A 23,227-nucleotide genomic window follows, 5' to 3' on the forward strand; every position below is an offset into this window, starting at 1 on the left:
CATTTCATCCTTCTTTCTCATAAATATTTGATATATATATATATATATATATCTCAATATATATATGTGTTTATTTGTTTAGCGCAGGTGTCTACAACCTTGACAATTCAAAGAGCCATTTTTCCCTCAGCCCAGCTAAATAAAACTCGTTTAGACACAGATGTTACGAGACTGTAAAAAACTGTGTTTGTAAACTGTGTTTGTAATATATATATATTATACACACAGGGGCTGAGTTATGACGAGGGCAAAACTGCTGCGCTATTTAACATTTGCTGCGCAGTTTTGCTCTGGTTATGTTTCTACGATTAGCGCCTGATCTATTAAGACTGCTCCTGTTATCATTTGCGGAGCAAACAGCAGTATTTAAATGAGGATTTAGCGGCGCTGTTTGCTCTGTCATGTAAGGTTCTGGAGAGCAAGGAAACCGCAAACGCAAAATTAACTTTTATCCGATAGAAGTTGAGACAAATAAAGGAGACAAATAAAAATATTGCGGAAGTCGAGGAAAAAAATCTAAATGTCACCAGAAATGCTGCAATATAGTTTCATATTCAAGTTCAATTTATTTATAAGGCACACTAACAACAACCTTTAGGAACCAAGGTATTGTACATATAAAAACATGCAAGGAACAAATAAGAAATAATAAAGGTTTAAAAGCTATAAAGAAATAATAATAATAATAATAAAAGACAGGCATGATAAAGTCTTTAAACTTATCCAGCAATTCTAATATTGCAACGCTGGATCGTCTCCACAATCCTCTTCTCTGGCATTCTAAATATATTAATATAATAGAAAAAAATGCATTATCTTAGTCGCCTTTCATGGTGTCTGTGCCTCCTCCTTAAAATTATTACTGCAGCCATTGCGCGTATACTGTTGTGCCAATTAGCACCTGCTTTTCAGAAACGCTATTTTTTAGAGCAAACATAAACACCGCAAACTATTTGCGGGCTACATGAATCCCACTGCTGCGCAAACCAGATTTATTTGCATAGTCTCCTCCCACTAATGTGCACTTTCTGGCCGGAATGCCCATAATGCATATGCAGTAGCTTCAGAAACGCAAAGTGGAGAGCGGCGCAGTTTTGCCAGGATAACTGACGCAGTTCCATGTTTGCGGCTTTGATAGATAAGCTTGGGCCGATTTTAGCGGAGCAAAGCCGTCTGCACCTGTTTTAGTACACGCAAAGCGTTAATAGATCAGGGCCACAGTGTATATACAATGTAGAATTCAAGGTAATATTGATTTTCTTTTAAGGTACTTAGAGACACTCTTTTTCAACTGGTTTAAAAAAAGCTTTTGTTTTTATCCTTCACTTTATACATACTTCGAATAGTAAAGGTAGACCCCCGTGCAGAGGATGAGGAGGATGATGATGAGGACAGCAACAGTCACCTGGACTCTCTCCATCCCAAAGTTTGCAGAAGACACTGTAGTAAAACAGATAGCATTGGTTTTATATTTGAATATTTTGTATTTATGTAAAAGTACCCTCTGCCAGAGTTACAATGTCCTACACCAAACTGCAAACTTGGCATCCACAGTGATTAGGGTCGAACAATTTGTTTCTCAGTCATCCTCTCCTCATGCACACCAACTATTATTTAACACTAAATAAACTGGTACCGGTCACAGATGTATCTGTACATATATTTATTTTCTAAATAAAAAAAAATAATAAATTACCAGCACTGTCATTTAGCAGATGCGGTTCTCCAAAGCGATTAACCACTGTGGGTGTTAGGGTCCCTGTCTGTCTCCCCTGTGTATATGTGTCCCCAGATTATCCTAGTGTGTGCGTCTGGCTCCCTCTGTCTGTCTTGTGCGTCATGTTTGTTTCCTACCTGGAGAGTTCAGCAGCAGCAGCAGCAATCATCTCACCTGGGCAGATCATCACACCAGAACCTCATCCTCTCATCACCACCACAGTATATAAACACCAGGCTTTTCTCCACTCCTTGCCGGATCCCCCAGTTACTCAGCTGGTATATCGTGGCCTTTCTAGTTTCTCTGTTGAAACCAGTTTCTCTGTTGAAACCAGTTTCATGCTTAACAATTTGATCCCTGTGTCTAGACTCCTGGTGTCTTGGATCCTGCCTGTTCCGTCTGCCTGCCAACCTCCTGGACTGCTTCCCCGTTCCGATCCACTTCCTCGTCTCTGGCTCCAACCCAAACCTCACGTCTGACTCTGCCTGCTCACCCGGCCGTCCAGTCTACAGTCAGCCTCTCTGGTCCTTGGATTTGGAAAACGGATTCCTGTTCGCTTCACATCTACATTAAAATCCTTTTCATAATCATCCTCTGCCTCCTGGCTATTCAGTGTCTGCAGTGTGGGTCCAGAACCCGTCACCTGTCTGGTCCATCGTAACAGTGGGATTCAAACTTTGGTCTCCCACATGGCAGACAGATGCTCTAACGACTGAGATATCCAGCTCTAGCATGTCTTGCCTTCTGACACTGCGATGACAGTATCTGCTAGCTGCTGCTACTATTCTGCCTTTCTGACACAAAGTAATGCCAACGCCGTGCCCACCAATTAAACATTTTTACATTTTTCAATGTGGTGATACGGATCTTTGTCTCACAACCCAAAAAGATCTCGTTCTTCCCTCTTTTTCCCTCCCGAGCCATCATGGAAATGATGTGATGAATATTTATTATAGGTGTTAACCTGACCTTTCATAGCCACCGTGTGGGAGTGGCAAGCCGTTCCCTCATGTGCGCCCACCTTTGAGTTGATTCTGATTTATAAACAGAGACAGGTGTAGGATGCTTTATAAATTTGAAAGTTGAAGTGTGCAGCATTTCCTTTTCGCGCTGCAGGCGCCACCTGTAGTTTGCTACGCACAGCTTGATAAATGAGGCCCCTGGACAATGACAACTAGTTTAACACCAGATCAAGATGAACTTCTGTACCTTTACAGACAGGTGGCAGCCTACTCCACTGAGATGGGTGTCCAGAGACACAGTGGAGAACAGGATCACCCAAGAGCTGGTGTCCAGAGTGGCAGGAGTAGTGCAGGGTCTCTCCAACCTGGAAGTGAAGCTTATTGGAGCTGGAGGTCGCATTGGAGGGGGTCCCTGGATGACTGCAAGGCTCAAAAGTCTCAGCTGGACATAGAAGGAAAATTTAGAGGGAAAAAGGTGTAAAATGTCTTTTGTTGCAGGTCATTGGATTAATTAATATTTAAAATAAAATGTTTTGTTTTAATTTTTAATCAGTGACATCATTAAAAAGATGATGCTGCCATCAGATCAGGTTGGACATTTATGCTCTGCAGAGATGAATTATTAAAGCACAGAAGAAGCATTTCCACGACAAACCCAGCTGGCACAGCTCAGACAGGGCAGTCTTTATGTCATTCAGACATGTCAAACATGCTGTGTGCTCCAGCTGAGCTTTTCTAGGAAGGATGAAAATAATTTCCCAGCTTGGTGGACACCTTTCAGAGTGGGTGGAACAGAGAGGACTTTAATACAGAAGGAACAAAAGTAACAGATGAAATACACTTGAGAAAAAAAAAAACAACTGTCTGATAACAGATAAAAAGCTATCCAGACCCTAGGCAGAAAAAACCCAATTTTAGCACTGAACTCTTTTTGTTATCCTACTGTGTGTGTGCATAATATACTGAAAATCCTCTCCTCTTCAAAGAGGAAACTCATTCAGGTAATCCTTCAGTCATGCACTATGTGAAAGATGCTGAGCTGTGCTGCATGAGGCCAGCTAGAAAGGCAGGTCGAAAGGCAGTACTTTTTAACTTCTTGACCCAGAAGTTAAATAGTTAGATCTATGTATCTGTCTGTCTCTCTGATCTTCTGTTTGTCTATGATCGTCTCTCTGTGTGACGTCCTGCCAGGTTTAACTTCCCAGACGTAACTATGATGTAATGTCACTCAAACACAGATGCGTCTACATGCGCATTCAATACTAACAATGGCAGCCCCAGTGAACATGCTTGTTCCTGCAGCCCCGTTGTAACTCTTGGTGATAAACTCACTAGGTGCCAACATCGCAAAATTGCGATAAGCACCAGGCCATATCTCCCGATAGAGAGCTTATGTACTATATAGCAGGCCCCAGAAGTTGTGTTGTGGTTCTTGTTTTTGATGTCTAAGTGTAATTAAAATTAATTAAAACTACACTCATGATGAGATGGTTAGGCAGTTAGGCAGAACTCCATCCATCTTGACCATCCAGACCTCCTTCCATCTGGACCATCAAGTGTATCACTGCATCCATTAAAGAAAAAACTGTTTGAAAATTAATCTTCATGTATTTCTGAATCCACTGCAAACATAATTGGTTAGGGGAACTGAACAACTGAAGCCTCTGGAGGATCCTGATGGAGGGGTTCACCAGCAGCTTCAAATACCTGCTGCTGCTCATCAGCGGTTTTTTTAACAGCTGATCTCTGAATATCATGCATTTTCCTGATGAGACTTTCCTTCATCTGTTTATATCTGAACCAATGTCTTTAATCACATACTTATTTATTAACGCTACAACAATCTCACTGAAGTTTTCCTGAAATGCCCAGTGTTTTCAGTCCTTTATTTCCCTCTTTTCATCTGCAGAAAACCCCTTGTTTTTCCCCAGACTGCTTTGAAACTAATGTTGAACAACCTTATTTAGTAGTTTCCCTTTAATGAAGCTCACCTTAAAGTAGAAGTTTACATCCATGTCAATCAGTTAACAAATCCTATCAAGTCTTGAAACTGTTTTGTACTTACGCAGGCATCTAGGCAGCTTCTGGTTCCATCTGGGGCCCAGAGAGCCTCGACTGAAGCAGGTGAGCAGGCTGTTTCCAGAAAGCCTAAATCTTTTGTTGCAGATATACTGGATAGTTGAACCCACAATAAAATGTGGGGCAGACATAACCCGCGTGCTATTCTCCACTTTCCCAGGATCAGAACAGGATACAGCTGGACACAAAGAAGAAACATGCTGCTTATTGCCCGCATAGGTTTAATCTTTTATCCTAGATGCGATTTTACTTTAAATAAACATAGTGTAAATGATATTTAACTGCCTGGGAAGGACTGGGCAGGTGAAGATGTGTCAGGGGTTTGTCCATTTTTAAGATATGACTGTAAAAAAAAAACAATCAGCATATTGAGGGATTATATCATTAGATATTAATTATTGGCTAGTTTCAGGAATTAGTAAAGTAGTCCTATGAATGAATAACGTAGCACTAGGAAGTAGTAAGGTAGTCCTAGGAATGGGTAAAGTAGTCTTAGCATTCAATTCAAATCAATTTAATTAAAAAAAACTGTATTTGTCCCAGAGAGGTCATTTAAAAATAGTTGTAGCAGCAGTGCACAAGAAGCACAGGTGCAAAGTGTCAGTGGGAGGAAACAGGTCTTGGCAAGTATATGTATAAAGATATATATTCATACCAATACATATAAACTATATACACAACACACAACACATACACATCTACACACACACACACAGTATATAAACATAAAAATGAACTAGAAGTAACTTATGGATTAAGGATTTAGTAAAGTAGTCTTAGGAATGAATAAAGTGGTCCTAGGAAGTAGTAAAGTAGTCTTAGGAATTTGTTTGCAAACAGCTTCTGTACTGTAGCATCTCATATTGCTCCCTGTAAAGGGGGTTTGTGATGAAGATGTCAATCCTGAAAAACATGGATGAAGGAAGGTCCAGACTGGATGATGTGACCTCAACAACTTTTCCTCATATCGTCTCTGCCTGTGAGGTGATGGCGCTGACCCCACCACCACCACCATATCTGGTTATCTGATGGGGCGTAGCTCTGACACCTTTGTTCTCACCTCTCTCACAAGTGGGAATGTCACCACTCCAGGTGAGGTCCCACTGACACATGACCAGCTCGGAGCCCAACAGCTGATAACCGGGGTAACACTGGTAAGTCACCACGGTGCCCTGGACCAGCTCAGGCTGGGATGAACTCTTCCAGCCGTTAGCAATCTCAGGGAGCTCAGGACAAGTGTCGTTACGAGCTACTTCTGCAGGAGTGGAGAAAACGATGAGAGAGCAGACAAAGAGATGGAAACATGAGGACAGAAAATTAGACTATTTAACCTATTAATGCCAACTGTTCTGAATTCCCCCTACAGGGCAATGTTGTTTTAGTTTGAGAGAAGCATTACTAAGAACAGCTAAAGAGCTATTAGGTTCTTTGGGGTCCTTTGGAAACATTGTAAACGTGCTTGAAACACAGTAAGTTGGTTACACATGGTGTTTTATGTAGGAGGCATTGGTTGCATTGATCACTATGCCTGGCAGAATAGATTAAATGATACCGTTTTGATTTAAATACAGATGCTGATTACTGTGTTCAGTGCTTCTACTAAGCTGCCAGCTACATTAAAGCTACTAAGCTAAAGCTATGTCCCAGAATAGAGCTAACCTGTTTTGAAGAAAGTTTTTATGTTATTGTTAGAAGAATGTTAATACGGTTATATCATTGAATATATATTTTATTTCCGTGTTGTTTCAGAACCATACATTTGTGTATACATATAAATACGGCCTTTTTAGCCTTATTGCCTGTTCCTGTAATTGTTACGGATGTACAAGCTCAACCCAGTAATAAATCAAATGGATTCACAAACTCTGCCTGGTTCATTCGCTCTCTAACCGGAACCCAGTACAGATGACGGGCTAGCATCACCATTTAACATCATTACTGTATTGTTAATACCAACATTTATTTACAATTATATAAAACAAACAATAAATACAGGAAGAAAAGTGGAAAGAAACAACAGAAGGAAAAGGCTGGAGTTGCTGTCAGTTTTACTGCAAAGTTCAGACCTAAACCTCTCTTCCAGGTTTTGTGTTACATTGATGAACTCTGAAAACCAGAGATACGAGGGTTTTCATTTGGTAATGCAGAAGAATCTATCTGTAATTTACCGATTATCCTGTGCATTAGCTGTAAATGTATTCATTGTACCACCAGAGGGAGGCCAAGTACCACAGTTGGAAAAGTATGACTGCAGCAGCTGCAGCATTGGTGCTTTATGTTTCAACTCACGACAAACTGGAATTAAATCCTTCCTTCCTATAATCCGTCTTTGCTGATCATCTGTATTCTGCAGCCTTTATTTCCATCTGAAATCATTAACTCTGATCAGACATGACGAGGGCTGAACTCATGGAAAGTTTTTGCTCACAGAAATTTTTACTCCCTCTTTCTGCCACTTTAATTTTTCTAGACCAACAGAGACAAATGTCTCACCTTACTTCTTTTTTAAACAACTTTCCTCTCTTCTTCCTCCCTGAATCATTTGCATCTCATCTGTTGCTCATATAAATATAGAGAATGGAGAATTAACCTTAAATTTGTAGCTTCTTGTTTCCCATGTTTCTCATTTGTTTACACTGTAAAAAAAATGATTTTTATATCTGTTGTTACTATTAGAGTTGATGTGTTTGGTACTTTTCTTTTCATTAATGTACATCTTAATAAGTTGCTGAATTAAAAAAAATCAATGCATGTCAGCATATCCTGATGTGAATATATACAGGATGTGTGTAAAGTTTACCAAAGAAGTGGATGATGAAGCCATTTCCATATCCGTAGATGTTGGTGGCGGGGTCAGACTGGAACTGGATGGTGACATCTGCGGTGGAGGTGTAGATTTTAAAGTGAGGTTTTAATCCCCCGTACTGACCCAGGACTCTGGCTGTAAGGTCATCTCCATCATAAATAGTCAATATATCATTCTTTCCAATGTTCAACCTGTAAGACACACACACCAAACACACTCTGGACTAATTGGAAATAGATGCACTCCCAGATCTGTTAGCATTAGACACAGATTTTTAAAAAAAAGCTGCACAAACATAAACTTAATTCAGTCTATGTGCTATATTCCAGTTTTAACAGACTAAATAAATATAGACTAAATAAGTATAGAAATAAGGTTTTAAAATGAGCTTCTTGAAACAATTTATTATTTTTAGGCCCGAGCACTGAAAGTGATGCAAAGGTCTATTGAAATCGTAGTGTTTCTTATTATTCCTTTGAATGTACCCCCCCCCCCCCCCCCCCCCCCCCCCCCCCCCCCCCCCCCCCCCCCCCCCCCCAAAGGAATCTGAAAAATTTGTATTTTGGAGGCTGTCCACATGTGCTTTTTAGGCTTGGAGAAACTATTTGACCGTGTCCCAGAGTAAGAGTAAGAGTACCAGACGCCTTGTACGAGCAGTCCGGTCCTTGTATAACTGGTGCCAGAGCTTGGTCACCATTGCCACCAGTAAGTAGAATTTGTTTCCAGTGGGGTTGGGCTCTGCCAAGGCTGTCCTTTGCCACTGATTCTGTACATAACTTTTATGGAAAGAATTTCTAGGCGTAACCGAGGTGTTTAAGGGATCCAGTTTGGTGGCCTGCTTTTGCAAATAAAGTGTTTCTATTGGCTTCATTGGGTGTGATTTCCAACTCTTGCTGGAGTGTTTCACAGCAGAGTGTGAAGCAGTTGGGATTAGAATCAGCACCTCCAAATCCGAGACCATGGTCCTCAGCCAGAAAAAGGTGGAGTGTCCTCTCTGGGTCGGGAATGAGGTCATTACCAAATTGCAGGAGTTTAAGTACCTCAGGGTCTTGCTCAAGGTCTTGTTCACAAGTGAAGGAAGGATGGGGTAGAAGGTCGACAGGTGGACCGGTGGATTGTCTGCAGTGATGTGAACTCTGCTTTCCTAACTTCACCTATCGTCACAAACTGTAGGTAGTGACCAAAAGAATGAGATTGCAGATACAAGCGACTGAAATAACCTTCCTCCACATGGTGGCTGGACTCTCCCTTTGAGATAGGGTGAGAAGCTCAGTAATGTGGGACAGGCTCAGATTGGAGTCACTGCTCTACTACAACAAGAGCAGCCAGATGATGTGGCTCAGGCATCTGGTAAGGTTGCCTCCCCGGTAAGGTATTTCGGGCATGTGCCACTGGGAGGATACGTCAAGGAAGACCCATGACACACTGGAGGGATTACATCTCTCGGCTGGTCTGGGAATGCCTCGGGATCCCCTCGGACAACCTGGCAAATGTAGCCAGGGAGAGGGAAATCTGGGCTTCCCTGCTTAGGCTATTGCCCCCGTGACCCAACCCAATGGCCTCTCTGACCACTAAGCATTTGTTTACCAGCATTGGAGAGACAATAGGTAAAGTGTTTTCCTGTGACCACAACAAGGATGAAGCAAGTTTTAAACCACTACCGTTCCACTTATTGAACTATCTACTCTTCCTCTGATAGACCACGGACACCTGCTACATTTTAGAATCAGGAAACAAATTGGATTGGTGTTGCTGTTTTTTTCCCTGCAATTTTTTAATCCATTGATTTTTGTCTGTTGTAAGAATCAGTTACCTATAAAAGTTCACAGTACTAGTCCATGGTACTGGTCAACAGTAGTGGCTTACGGTACTAGTCCAGAGTACTAGTCCAAATGAGGCAATGTTAAATCAATGGAGTCTGCATGACTTTTCTGGTTTACTAATATAGAAAAAAAAATTCTTATTAATATCTTTATCATAGTTTCACTTAATTAACTGTGGTCAGGCTGGTCTCACAAATGGCTCGTATGATTTGTTATGAAGAATACTGCATAGATATTCATAGATACCCTATGACATCCTGAGCCCCCCAGGGCAATGATAAATCAATGAAGATGCTGTTTTGTGTTGTCTACAGAACTTTTCTGGTTCCGAAACAACAACAAAAAGACATAAAACGTAGAAAAAAGTTTTTAATAATGTTATCACAATATCAGTAATTTTAATATTAAATCAAATCAAACATTATTTAAAGAACGTTTCATGCATAGGAACAACACAAAGTATTTTACATGATATGAACTGTTTAAATAATAAAATCACAAGCAAACCCAAAGTTTATCACAAAACAAATCAAAGCACACACAATCATATTCTATGATACACAAGCTAAATGGACATTGAGTCAAAAAAACAAAAACAAAACAACAACAACAGTGTTAACAAACATATGTTTTCGCACCAGGTAAATAAATGATATCTTAGGGGTGCATCGACAATAAGAGACAACCCAACCTGTGACTACAAAGACCATCATCATGGGAATGACCCAGATCAAGGCAGACCGAACATAAGGCTGAAGTGCAGGGCCCTGACTCACCGTCAAGTACACTCTTCATGGGAATGGCCACGCAGAAAGAGCAGGCATAGCTCCCAATGCAGAGAACCCCTATGAGTAAAACACTGGAGTGGAAAAAATAAATATGTAAAGTAAAGCTCAAATTAATCTAAAACTGTAACAACAAAAAAGACTAATGAAAGTAGAATTAAAATAAATAAGTAAATAAATTAAATACAAAGTTTAATAACTACATAAAAGGTAAAGATAGGTTCATTTAAAAGTGAATAAATGAAGTAAAATTAGTTATAAGTTAAGCTAAAAAGGTAGGTCTTGAACCTCTTTTTAAAAACATCAATAGTCTCTACAGCACTGAGGCCTCAAGCAGGCTGTTCCATAGAAGAGGACCATAGTGATGGAACAAGGCCTTGCCGTAAGTTTTAGTTATTTAGGAACAAACAACAGGCCAGTACCAGAGAACCTCAGTGTTTGCGAGGGTTCATAAATAAAAAATAAGGTCTGATAAATAAGAAGGCCCAAGACCATTAAGACATTTATAAACAATTAAAAGAACCTTTAAATCAATCCTGAAATGTACGGAGAGCAATGCATTCCAACAATCTTTTCTACTAGAAATAAAACCATGTGTCAGCATCTCGATGCTGGCAAGAGAGCGAAATGGGCGGTCTCTGGCGGTGTTTTTAAGATGATAAAATCCTGTTTTGTTACATTGTTAATGTGTTGAATAAAATCCATCTTAAAGTCAAAAAGGACATCCAGATTTCTCACACACTGAAAGGGTTTGAAATCTGCAGTTTGGATGAAATGATCTCTTTCTTGTCTTCAGGACCAAAATTAAATCTTCAGTTTTGTCCTGATTGAGCTGAAAGAAATTCTCTGCCCTTCATGACTTTATATCTCAAACAGAGTTTAAGAGAACATTAACTGGGTCTAGGTCATCAGGAGACAGGTCGATGTAAAGCTGCTTATCATCATCTGTGAAAATCAGCGCCGTCTCATCTGATGACATCCCCAAGAGGCAACATGTACAGATTACAAAATATTTGGCCTAAAATTCATCCCTGGGGAACCCCACAAGTTATTTCATGGATTCTTGAGGAGCAGGTATCTATTAAACCGTCGTTCTGTGAGATAAGAGTAAAACCAGTTAAGAACAGTACCTGAGAGGCCCACCAGACTTCTAAGTCTGTTTAATCAAATGTAGTATCTAGTGTAATAAAGGCAGCGCTCAGATCCAGTAGAACCAGGACTGAAAGTTTTTGTGCCTTTAAATTACATTTAAGATCTTTAACAGGCCCAGGGTTCATCCTAAAAATAAGACTGACATTTTTTCAAGATCTTGTTTCTCTTTAAGAGCTTATTCAACTTAACAAAAACTCATTTTTCTATCATTTTACTTAGAAATGGTAAGTTGGATACAGGTTGGTTTTTAAAAACAGTGGAGTCTAAATTCTTCTTTTTTAGAAGGGGATTCACCTCTACCGTTTTAAGACCAAAGGGAAAAATGTCTGTCTGAAGAGAATAGTTTACAGTATATAAAAGTTCATATTCAAAGAAACCATAAAATGTTTTAAAAGTCTATCCAATATAAAGTGGAGGCTGTAAAGTGTTGCAATCTATGTTTTTGGGAGAAGTGAATGAAAATTAAATCAGATCAATTGTGACTAAATCTAAAAATAAGACATCAATTGATAGTGATGGGATAGATATGGTTATTGTAAAACAAAAATTAATTGTATATGTAAACCAGTTATGTCTTTAATCTTTCTTTCCATAAAGGCATTTTTCCAGATAAAATGAAATTCGCAAAGGTTATCCCACTTTTCAAAACAGGAGATAAAAAGAAGTTTACTAATTATGGACCAGTGTCTTTACTTTTACAATTTTCAAAAGTGCTTGAAAAACGGTTTGCACAAAAACTGGATAATTTTATTGAAAAGAATAAGTCGCTGAGTTAGAGTCAGTATGGATTTAGAACAAACAGATCTACAGCCACAGCAATTATGGAAATATTGGAAGAATTTACAACTGCAATTGTTAAGAATAAATACACAATATGGGTTTTTATTGACTTAAAACAAAGCATTTGACACTATAGATCCTTTTCTTTTAATATCTAAATTATGGACATATGGGGTGAGAGGAGTAGTCTTAAGTAGTTATTTGGAAAACAGACAACAGTATGTACAGTTTGCTGGTAATATGTTGGAGTGCATGAGTATTGAATGTGGAGTTCCACAAGGCTCAGTTTTGTGGCCTAAACTTTTTATTTAATATATTAATGACATAACTGATGTGTCAAAATGGTTACAGTTTGTTTTGTTTGCCAATGACATAAATTTTTTAGTTCAGGAAATGGCTTAAAAGCTTAAAAGTATAGTAAAAGAAATGGTTGAACTTAAAAACTGGTTTGATAAAAAACAGTTATTTCTATATCTAAACAAAACTAAGTTTATGGTTTTTACAAGGAAAAAAAAGATGCTTTTATTAGTATAGATGGAGTCAATATTGAGAGAGTGTTTAAGCTTAGGTTTTTGGTTGCGATAATAGATGATAAACTGACATGGAAATCTCATATAACATATCAAAACAAAGATGACAAAGAATATATCTGTTTGAACAAAGCAAAGTATGTGTTCAATTAAAATGTATTACAGATTTTGTATTGTTCACTTATCCTGCCATATTTAAGTTATTGTGTGGAAGTGTGGAGTAATACATATATGAGCAATATAAAGCCTTTGTGTCTTTTACAAAAAAGAGCAATAAGAATTATTCACAAAGCTGATTCAAGAGAGCACACCCACATACTGTTTATTAAGTCAACACTTATGAAACCTAAACTCAAACTTTAGTTGAGTTACAAACATTATTAGGTATGTAATGTACAAGCCACAAGCAAAGTATTACCGCAAAGTTTGCAGAAGTTGTTTGGTTTTAATTCAGAAGACCAGGAAAATAGAAGGAAATTTCATTTTAAATACCAGTTTGCAAGGACTGCTTTAAAACAGATGTGCATTTCAATATGTGGTGTCAAAGTGTGGAATTAGTTACAGATTGATTGAGTTAAAGATGTGTGCATGTTCAAAATGACACGCCTACTTCTGCCACTTCCTAAGGTGAATTTGGATTAATACAAATTGGATGGATGGATGGATGGATGGATGGATGGATGGAGCAGTCCCATCATCTGCTGTCACAGGCAGGTGGATGATTATCTGTGCGGATCTGACCACAGCAGCGTCAGAGCTGATTAAATATGTAGCTTCAGGCTGGGCTAGTATGTTAAGAGAAGATTCAGCATGGAACAAATAGCTTAGCCAGAATTAAGAAATGATGAGAGTCTTGCTGTTGCTAGCAGCTGCTGATAAAAGTCATTAGCCAGCCTGAGACTGAGCTATTAATCATTATAGGATGGCTTCAACAAGCATGGAATTAATAGACACATCAGTTAGCCTGACGGGAGATTAAAGTTTTTTTAAGCTTTTTTTTCTGCTTTTATTTGGTATTTTTCTTTTTTTTTTCTTCTTCTTCTTCTTCTTTTTTTTTTTTTTTTACAAAATGAGAAATAAATAAGTGTGCGAGTGAATAGATGAAAAGTGGTGTGGTGTTTGTGTTTCCATGGGATGAACTATTTATCTTCTGTCAGCTTTAGGCAGGCGCGCTGACAGTTACACTTCTCCTCTGAGCTGTAGCCCTCGGTCTGGTATGAATATGACCCTGATGTGGTATTTATATATTGATTATCTTTCACTATGAGAGGTGGGAGTGAACATTAATTAAAATGTGGAACAGTGCTGTGACTTACATTTGTTTTTTCACTCATAACAGGATCTTAAACACACCACACACTGATGTTTAATGACTGCTCTGTTTAACACTCTCCTAGTAGGTCTAACTAAGTAAAATTAAGATGGTTGTTGTTCTCTAATTTCTCTATCTCTTCCAACACATGCAGCAGTCATCATTAAAGCCTTCACTGACCAATTAGAGTTAGACCAGTCTCTGTCCAGTTTGTTATGACTATTTTCTGAGAAGCACTCCTTTAAAGAACCGTGGTGTTCTCCCAAACTTTCAGCTAACATGTCTCGTAATATACACACTAAAAAATTCCATCCAAAAACACAGGTCCTGGCAGAAAACTACCAAGACACTACTGTTTATCCAAAAGCAGAAAATTCTGTACTACCACAGTACATGCCCTGGGAGCAAAGCACTTAACTCAAATTTAGAGGGTAACAATAACAAAAGGTTAAATTTCTGCTGAAAATAGATTTCCCATGAGTCTTTTCACTTTGGTACTGATCTTTGAATCTGGTGAAAAGTGAGTCATTAGGATTCTAAAGCTGACTCCAGAACACAGGACTGTTTAAGCTTGAAAAAAAGGTCTTCTTCCCAAGATGCAATGTACAAATTAAAATAAAAATAAATAAATAAAATACAGGTTAAACTACTCTGAAAAGTTATAAGAGAAAATTCCTTAAACTTTTATGGTAATTGAGGCTCTTTTTTTTACTGACTTAGAGACCACCACTCATCTGACCTCAAGGGGGACACCAGGAAATAACAGCTTTCATTTCCTGTTGCCACCTCATGTTCCTCCCTTTACGTTCCATGAGAATAAACTTTAATCTGTCTCCCTCCCTCTCATCCCCTCAGTTTGTTTCTTATATGTCCTATTCAGTGTTCATGTTAATGTGGGAGATGAAGCTTCTCTCCAGGTCACAGAGCAACGCAGACTGAGGAATGTTATTAGCCGGCATCAGATTTGTTGAGCTCAAGCTAAACAAGGCTTTGTGTGCTGAGGCATCCCATCTGTAGAGAAAACCAATCAGCTTCTACTCCCACAAACTCATTTGTTTTAGTACAATTAGGAGAAGCAAAATTATGCAGGAGTGAGTTTCATCCAGGCCTGGGGACAAACTGCAGTTATCTCTCTTCCTTCTACTCACTTTCATTATCTACTGTTTCTAATCCTCCACAGTCTGGACTACAGAGAGGAAGCCTGCAGCCTGAAGAATACTTCAGTGTTCTGTATGATAATAATATTATTTTTCCTTCATGTCACTAATATAACATGCTTAGTCAAGCCATTTCAACTCTACACACATCAGATGAAGCTCTGGAATCTAAATAAAACAGAATATAAACATTTTCAAATCATGCAAATTAATTTAAAAGTCAATAAATCAAACAATGTCGGGGAAAAAAATTTATGGATCAAGTGGAGCTTCAGTTTTTCCCCTTTTTTTCGATTTCCTGTGTTTTATAATATTCCACTCAAACTTTAATACCAGTTTATATATTATTTTTACAACTGCGATGATTGAAGGCTACCAAATTGTGATGGTTGGTGTGGGGTGTCATCAAAACCTTCACTAGATGGCAGCATGACAAAACAAAGAAGTACAAAACGCTGGCTGCTTCATAGACAAATTCGACACATGCAGAGAATACCAAACCAAAGTGTATGGAGTACACAGCTGTATGAGACATAATGTAGGAAACATCAGCCAATTATATGAAGGAGAAAAAAATAATACAGCAACCATTAACTTTAACAAGCTGACACAGTTTACATAGGTCCTGATCGATGGATGGATGGATGGATGGATGGATGGATGGATGGATGGATGGATGGATGCATGGATGGATGGATGGATGGATGGATGGATGGATGGATGGATGGATGGATGCATGGATGGATGGATGGATGGATGGATGGATGGATGGATGGATGGATGGATGCATGGATGGATGGATGGATGGATGGATGGATGGATGGATGGATGGATGGATGGATGCATGGATGGATGGATGGATGGGTGGATGGATGGATGCATGGATGGATGGATGGATGGATGGATGCATGGATGGATGGATGGATGGATGGATGGATGGATGCATGGATGGATGGATGGATGAATGGATGGATGGATGGATGGATGGATGGATGGATGGATGGATGGATGGATGGATGGATGGATGGATGGATGGATGTTCACCTGTTATATGAAATAACAGCTGATTTGCCATCTCTTTTATTTCTAATAAATCAGCTGAACTAGCATCCTTCAGAAGATTTATTTCCACATCTTTTGTCTATTTTCTCCCAGAATGTGGAACTATTCATAATGAAGTTCCACCTTGATGGTCATTAAGTTTGGCCTGCTGGTTTAGAAAGGCAGGTTTTTATCATCAGTTCCATGCAGAGGCAGGTGACAATATGATATATTCTTATTGTTGCACCTTTTATTTTTTTCTGATCTTTCATGAAGGCTGTTAAACACATACTAGATAGACAGATAGACAGACAGACAGATATATATATAAATATAAGGTGCAGCGAACATATAAATACAGCGAACAGTGTGTATAAAAATATGTTATGACCGGATTATTAGCTGTTATTGTACAGTGAGATGGCGTGCGGTAGGAAAGATTTCCTGTGTCTGTTCTTTCGACAGCGGAGCTGGAGCAGCCTGTGAGAGAAGGTTCTTCGCCATCTGTCCACTGTGTGATGGAGAGGGTGCTGATCATTGTCCATGATGGATAATAGTCTATTCAGGATTCTCCTTTCCACCAAGATTTTAAAAGACTCCAGCCTGAGACCAAGCACAGAGTCAGCCTTCTGAATAATTTCATCAAGGAACACAACTCAGGATCTTTTCTAACGTCCTTGTATATAGAAATATCATCTATGACTCTGAGAGCTCAGGGAGAACTAAAGAAATCTCTCTGCATGACATATGGTCAGACTCTGAGGAGGTTTTCTATTTAAATGCATTTCTAAGTGAAAATCCCTGTTCAGGTATTTTTCCACAAATCTGAACCAAGATATTTGCTGACACATCAAGTTTAGTCTGAATACAAATGTTTACTGATGATTTCTTTCCAAATTCAGTAAACACACATGTAATAGAGATACATCTAGTTTTCTTTTAATTTCATGTGAAGAAGTCTAAAAGCTGTGGGGCACATTCACAACCACATACTGGAAACATTGTGTGAATTGTGTGGAAAGGAAAATAATTTCCTGTCTCTGAGACTTTTTATTCCACCAGATAAAATTATGAAATCTCTTGAGAGAATATACTGAACAAGTGTGAACAAAAGTAAAAAAAAAACTGCCATGGCATTTCATTGGATGTAAGAGGGTAAGTACAAACAAGATTTCTGTTTAAAACGTCTGCAGGGGATGTTTGTGTACTGATTAAACCATGACTGAACCATGATTAAAAGTCTTCTCTTCTAGCAGGCCCGATGTAATATCTGGTGATAACCCTGATTCTGACAGTCATGATGTTTACAGCAGGAAATCAGGGAAATCTTTTTCTACAAAGTGAGAGACCTCTGCAGAGGTAGAACAGAAAGTGGTGAATAAAAACACTAAGGCAGAGCAAGAGGGTTTAGTCCTGGATGAGAGAGTGAGAACTCTCCAAGGTCATTTTCTTCAAGGTCATTGCTGACAGTGAACATGTTTCTATCAGTGTTTTTATTTTCTGGAGTTTATTGTAACATTACCCTGGTTGACCATGCTGTCATGGACAGAGCTTTCATTTGTTACTGATTGTAGCTATGCCTTAATTTCACAATTAATCGCAGTATTAAACGCTTTGATTAATTAATTCTTAAGATCCTCAATATCATGACATTCCATGTGGGATCATGTCTGAACTAACTGATTAGATCAGGCAGGAAAACAACGTTACACAACATCTGTGTGTTACCGCTTGTGTTACTTTGTTTTCCTTCCATGTTAAGAGTGGGAAAGTACACTAGGATTAGTAACCTAGTGGTGACAGAAGTGGGCTTGGGACTGAGGAACCTGGGTTCTGGGTGAACCACTGTGGGCCCCTTAGCGAGGCCCTTAACCCCTCAACTGCTTCCGAGGCACCAGAAAAATGTCAGTCCACTGCTACTAGTGTAGCAGAGGACTACTTTCAGTGTGTTTCGTCAGATATATACTGAGAATAAATATTTGTAAAGAGATCTCTTCTACAGCAGAGGAGGAGTTCTCCAAACTAATGGATTTAATCATCCTGGTTGGATTTCTTTGCTTCTAAAAAAATGAGCAAGGTGTGATTGTTGAGGATGTTTCACCAACCTGTAAAGCAGGACATAAAAAAGGAAATCCATTTAAAATGTTTCACCTCCTTGAGGATAAACAGTAGCTTTGTACCACAAAGTAAAGGGAAGTGTTCAGTAACTGGGAACCCTCCTATTATCCTTGGGGTCAATTTGACCCCATTCAGGGTTATTATTAAACAAAATTATAGTTGACTAGTTTTTTGCCTCATATTTCATGACTTTTACTAATTTGACGAGTATAATTGATTTAGAATAAAACAGTGTGCTGAACACATATTGCACACGTTGGTGTTACTCTGGGGTCAATTTGACCCCAAGCTGTTTTAGCTGTATAAAACATGTCTGCCTGTATGTAACCAGCGTGTGGCCTAACATGCCCACACCTGCAGGTGGAGTTGATACTTTTGAATTTATACATGACATGAAGGAGGAGAAACAATATTTTCATGAGGACTTTCCCGCACCATGGAGATGACTGTGTGTGTGTGTTGACTCTGACCTGCCAAAATAGAAATGGTATTAGGGGTGGGGTGTTCTCGCAAGAACATTTGGAAAATAAGGGAGGAGCAAACATATAAAAGTTTGGACGGCAGCCCTCTATCCAAATAATTACTACTGTGCTCTGTATGTACTGTAGTCTGCACTCTCTCTTGAAAATGTCCTTTGGGAAAAGGTTAACTGTCAATGATGTTTTGGAAGAGCTCTTTGACAGTGACACTGACATAGAGCAGAATGTGTCTGAGACAGAGGATTGTGGTGAACCATTGACTCTGTTTTTCAGCCATTCTTATCTGATGATAAGGAGAGTTTTGACCCTCCTGTTGTCACTGAATCACCATTATACACAAACCCTTCCAAAAATGGAAAGTTGAAATGGTCCCTTTCCCCACTTCAACAGCAGGGTAGACATAGCGCTTCTACTATTCTAAAAATGGTTCCAGGCCCCACCAGATATGCAGTCAGCCAAGTTGAAAACATCAAGTTTGACCTGATGGTGAGGCTGCAGAAAAGGTCATATCATTACCAAAACTAATATGGTTCATAATCTTGTGGTAATTAAAATTGTCAACAAATTTAAGAAGATTTGGATAAAAACTTTTCAAAATTAATTCTAATTTTAAAGTTTGGCCTGATGGTGGTACTAGAGGACAGGTCAAGGTTTTATTATGAAGAGGTTATTTATGTATTCAACAAATAAAGTGCCTACCACAAAAACTTGGTCAATTTTCTGTAAATCTTTTTCTGAAGGCAAATATATCTGGGGTCAGATTGACCCGAAGGGTGAAATGTGTTAGATAACAGGAGGGTTAAAGATGGTAAAGTTTATCTATTGTAGTGGTTCCCAAATTATTTCTCCCGAGCCTCCTTTTCATCGACAACAATGTCAAACCTTTGATTCCACTACCACATGCACCCTGATGCTTACAAAGAAATGTACAAAGAAATGTGCCACGAAATAGTCTTTAGTTTATTGGCTGCTACTTTGTTAAACTGTAGTTAAAATCATGTCAGTGGCAGAAGGAATCTGTTCTTCTGTTATATTGTGAGATCTTTTAAACCAGAAAACTACTTCAGGTGGTTTGAGCTTTCAATGAGACAGATGCTGCTTTAGTAAAACAACTCTGCTTTATACAGATTAACAGTTTATTTCTAAAGTATTTAACAGGCTTTTCTTTTTGTTCAGGATGACAAGGCCCCAAGAGCACGTTTGGCCTCATACTGTCAGATGGTAATAGTTTGAGACATACAGCACACTGTGGTCTCTAAATATTACCCACCATTGACCATTAACATTACTTGACCTTTACTGGCCAGTCCTAGGTCGGTCCTTCCCCCTTCCCCCTCCAGTCATAACTCCGCTCCCCAGTTTTGGAACCACTGATCTGACGTAACATTGATGTTACACGCAATCGTGTTATTTTAAATATGTACAACTCTGGTTGGACTTACAGCAACATAACAAGTAAAACTATTTTTCTACAGATCAAGTAACTTGCTAAGCAGAAGAACGACTCAGATATCAGTCAAAGTTCAGTTTAAATTAATCTATCATGCACTGCAGCTCAGAACAAATGAGATAATCATTAAATCGTGATATTATGTGATTACATATTAAACAATCTGATATTTCAAATACTTTAAAGCTTTTAATTACAAATATAATAAATTATTAAACTATTTCAATTTAAATTAATTAAATTAATTTAGATAATTAATAAATTAAGATAGCGATTTATTTAATGTCTTTCCAATTTTAATGAATAATGTAATGTTTAATTCTTCATGTATTGAATTGGGCTGCTTCTCCATAGAAATCTGAATCCCTTGATAATCTAAGATCAGATGCAGCACCAGATGAGCTCCAGGAGCAGATGGTAGGAAGCATCATCTGAGAAATGTCCCAACAAACTAAATGTGTCTGTAACAGTCTGCAGGGAAAGCTGGAGCACCTGCTGCATGAAGCAGGTCAAGCTTACTGTTCATGACCTCACACTGAGCAGTGGGGTCCTGGACTCACTCTGACCAGGTGTTGTTGAACTTTTTAACTGATGTCTTAATCTTTGCATGACTTTTTTCTGCCTTCTGTCTGAAATGACATACGCAAAATGAATGAAGTACATCTTCACAACTACAAGGGCTGTATGTATAATCTTGGTCTCTACAAAAAGCTGAGACATGAGATTACTACAGAAGTGTCAGAATCAAGTGTTACAGTGTAAATTCAGCTGGAAAGCAGTAGAGTAAATGGTTACCTCCTCCTGAAAGAAAACCACATTACTTTCTGTGGAAACCAGAAGATAGTAGCCCAGTTCACCTAGAATTAACTAGTCCTAAAAATGAGTAAAGTCGTCATAGGAATGAGTAATTTAGTCCCAGGATTTAATAAAGTAGTCCTTGGAATTCTGTAATCCTAGGAATGAGTAAAGTAATGTCTGATGAGGAGCTGTGCTACAGTAGACCATAAAAACAGCAATTTTCCAGGTGTTTTAATAGAGGTGTTACACAGGTAAATATCTCAGGAAGCCATCTGCTGATGAGAATTTCTGTCTCACGGTGATGAGACAGAAATTGTGTTTGGTTTGGATGCCAGTGCTTGGTAGAGTCTTTTAGCTGAGTTTCTCCCCATAATTTTGGTATCCTACATACCAAAATGATGGATTGCTGCTTCCTGGTGTGTATAAACATCTTCTGTATTGTAGGATCTCATGTTGAGACTAATAGGTTCATCAAAGCCTTGTGACAGCTGACGTTAACAGTCATCCTCGGTACAGACTGGAACTGACTGTGAGTTGGGTCTCTTAATAGCCGTGATACAACAATTATTTCCTTAAATTTAGAAAATTGTCAAAGTTTTGAAGTCAGTACATGTCCTGGTCTGAGCATACTTCTCCTAACATTTGTCTCTCTGTTCTTTAACTGCTCTCACGCATTAACAAGAGCAATTACTTCTGTTTGCACAAAAAGCAGCGGAGGTCATTAATCAATGCTTCAAAAGGTACAACTCAACCCAGGCGCTGCTGAGAGAGAGAGAAAAAAACACAGCTTGAGATGCATCCTCCACATCCACAAATGGGCCTTTTTTTAATTTGCTTGCAAATGGCAAATGATTTTCTATGGCTGACTGGCTTATCAAACTCTAACATGGTGGGTGTGCTCCTCCGTGTCGTCACCTTGGCATCGCAATCACAGGAAACACACATTTCCATGCTGTACACTTGCCACTTTACTCCACATAGCAGCTATTACAGGAGTGGAGGGTGGGGGTGGGAGGGTACGGCTCCCTCAAACACATCCTCTCTGATATAATTAGTTTTCTCCGCTGCACCTAATTAACCTTTCTCTGTGTGACTCTCACACATTTCATTCACACGCTGAGCGCTTTTTCATCAGCATCACATTGTGTTACTGAGGTGTTTTAGCCGTCATGGAGATGTGCCTCCTCACCAGCTGGTGGCTGGGGTTGATGTTCAGATAACAGGTCTGTGGTAAAGTGGTTTAAAGTGGGACTTACTCCTGGATGTCCAGCATGATCCTCCTGTCTTCCTGGACATGGATTCCCCAGATACAGTCCTGTCCCTTATCGTAGGCTTCAGGCCAATTAGGAGAGAGAACAACTCCAGCAGAGTCTGTGATCTCACCACTACAAACAGCTGAAACACATACAGAGACCAGTTTGTCAACAATTCTAGATGATTAGACCTTTGATGGCTTAATTCTGATAAAAATGGAGATGTTTTATAATGATGAAGACAAAGCAGACAAGGATTGGTGGTACACAGTGACACCTCTGCTCCTTATCTTCCACGTATAAACATATGACAGTACTGGCATCATTAACATACAGTTTTTCTCTTCTCCTCTCTCCGCAGGTCTTCCTGGCTAAAAGTTGTGATGCCTGTTGGTCCCTCTTTCTCGTCCTCTCCACCCAAACTGGTTGAGGCAGATGGCTGCCCTCCCGGTTCCGGGTTCTGCTGGAAGTTTTTCCTTCCTGTTAATAGGGAGTTTTTCCTTTCCACTGTCGCCCCGTGCAGCTCAGGATTGGGGATTGGATCAAAGTCAAGATTCAATGCAATCTGTTAGTTTTCCTTAACTAGGCTGTTATCTATTATGAATTGGCTTAAATTGATTTGTCTGTAAAGTGTCCTGAGATGTTGATGTTATACAAATAAAGTTGAATAGACTTCATGTGAAGCTGTTGTCATTGATTCTGACTTTATATACATACACTATAATATAAATATATATATATCCCAGAAGGTGTCTCTTTTGCAGAAGTGAATGAATTTTTATTGTCATTGCGCAACAATTACATCATTGGCAGTGAAATTCTTAGATCCCCGGCTCTCCTAACAAAGCTAAAAACAAATATAAACCACAATAAAAATAGTCAAACACAAAAAGCAAGAATACTACAAATAAGATATACAAAAATATATAATAAGCAATAAGAAGATGTTGTTATTTAATGGTGGGGCTGCTGCTGACAGCATTTA

At 38.9% G+C, this 23,227-nt stretch overlaps 1 protein-coding gene across 2 annotated transcripts in view; it reads right to left on the reverse strand.

Annotated features, from left to right (window-relative positions):
• The window catches only part of LOC121646213 (seizure protein 6-like), a 179,942-nt gene that overhangs the window by 4,338 nt on the left and 152,377 nt on the right, over positions 1-23,227 (reverse strand). For both annotated transcript variants that reach the window (XM_041995110.1, XM_041995109.1), the window contains 6 exons: positions 22,246-22,384; positions 7,559-7,755; positions 5,819-6,013; positions 4,745-4,936; positions 2,927-3,121; positions 1,338-1,440 (listed from right to left, as the gene is read on the reverse strand). In XM_041995110.1, the coding sequence (XP_041851044.1) occupies positions 1,338-1,440; positions 2,927-3,121; positions 4,745-4,936; positions 5,819-6,013; positions 7,559-7,755; positions 22,246-22,384 (1,021 nt within the window). The remainder of the gene's footprint in view (positions 1-1,337; positions 1,441-2,926; positions 3,122-4,744; positions 4,937-5,818; positions 6,014-7,558; positions 7,756-22,245; positions 22,385-23,227) is intronic.

The sequence above is a fragment of the Melanotaenia boesemani genome, chromosome 9 (assembly GCF_017639745.1).
Source record: "Melanotaenia boesemani isolate fMelBoe1 chromosome 9, fMelBoe1.pri, whole genome shotgun sequence".
NCBI lineage: Eukaryota > Metazoa > Chordata > Actinopteri > Atheriniformes > Melanotaeniidae > Melanotaenia > Melanotaenia boesemani.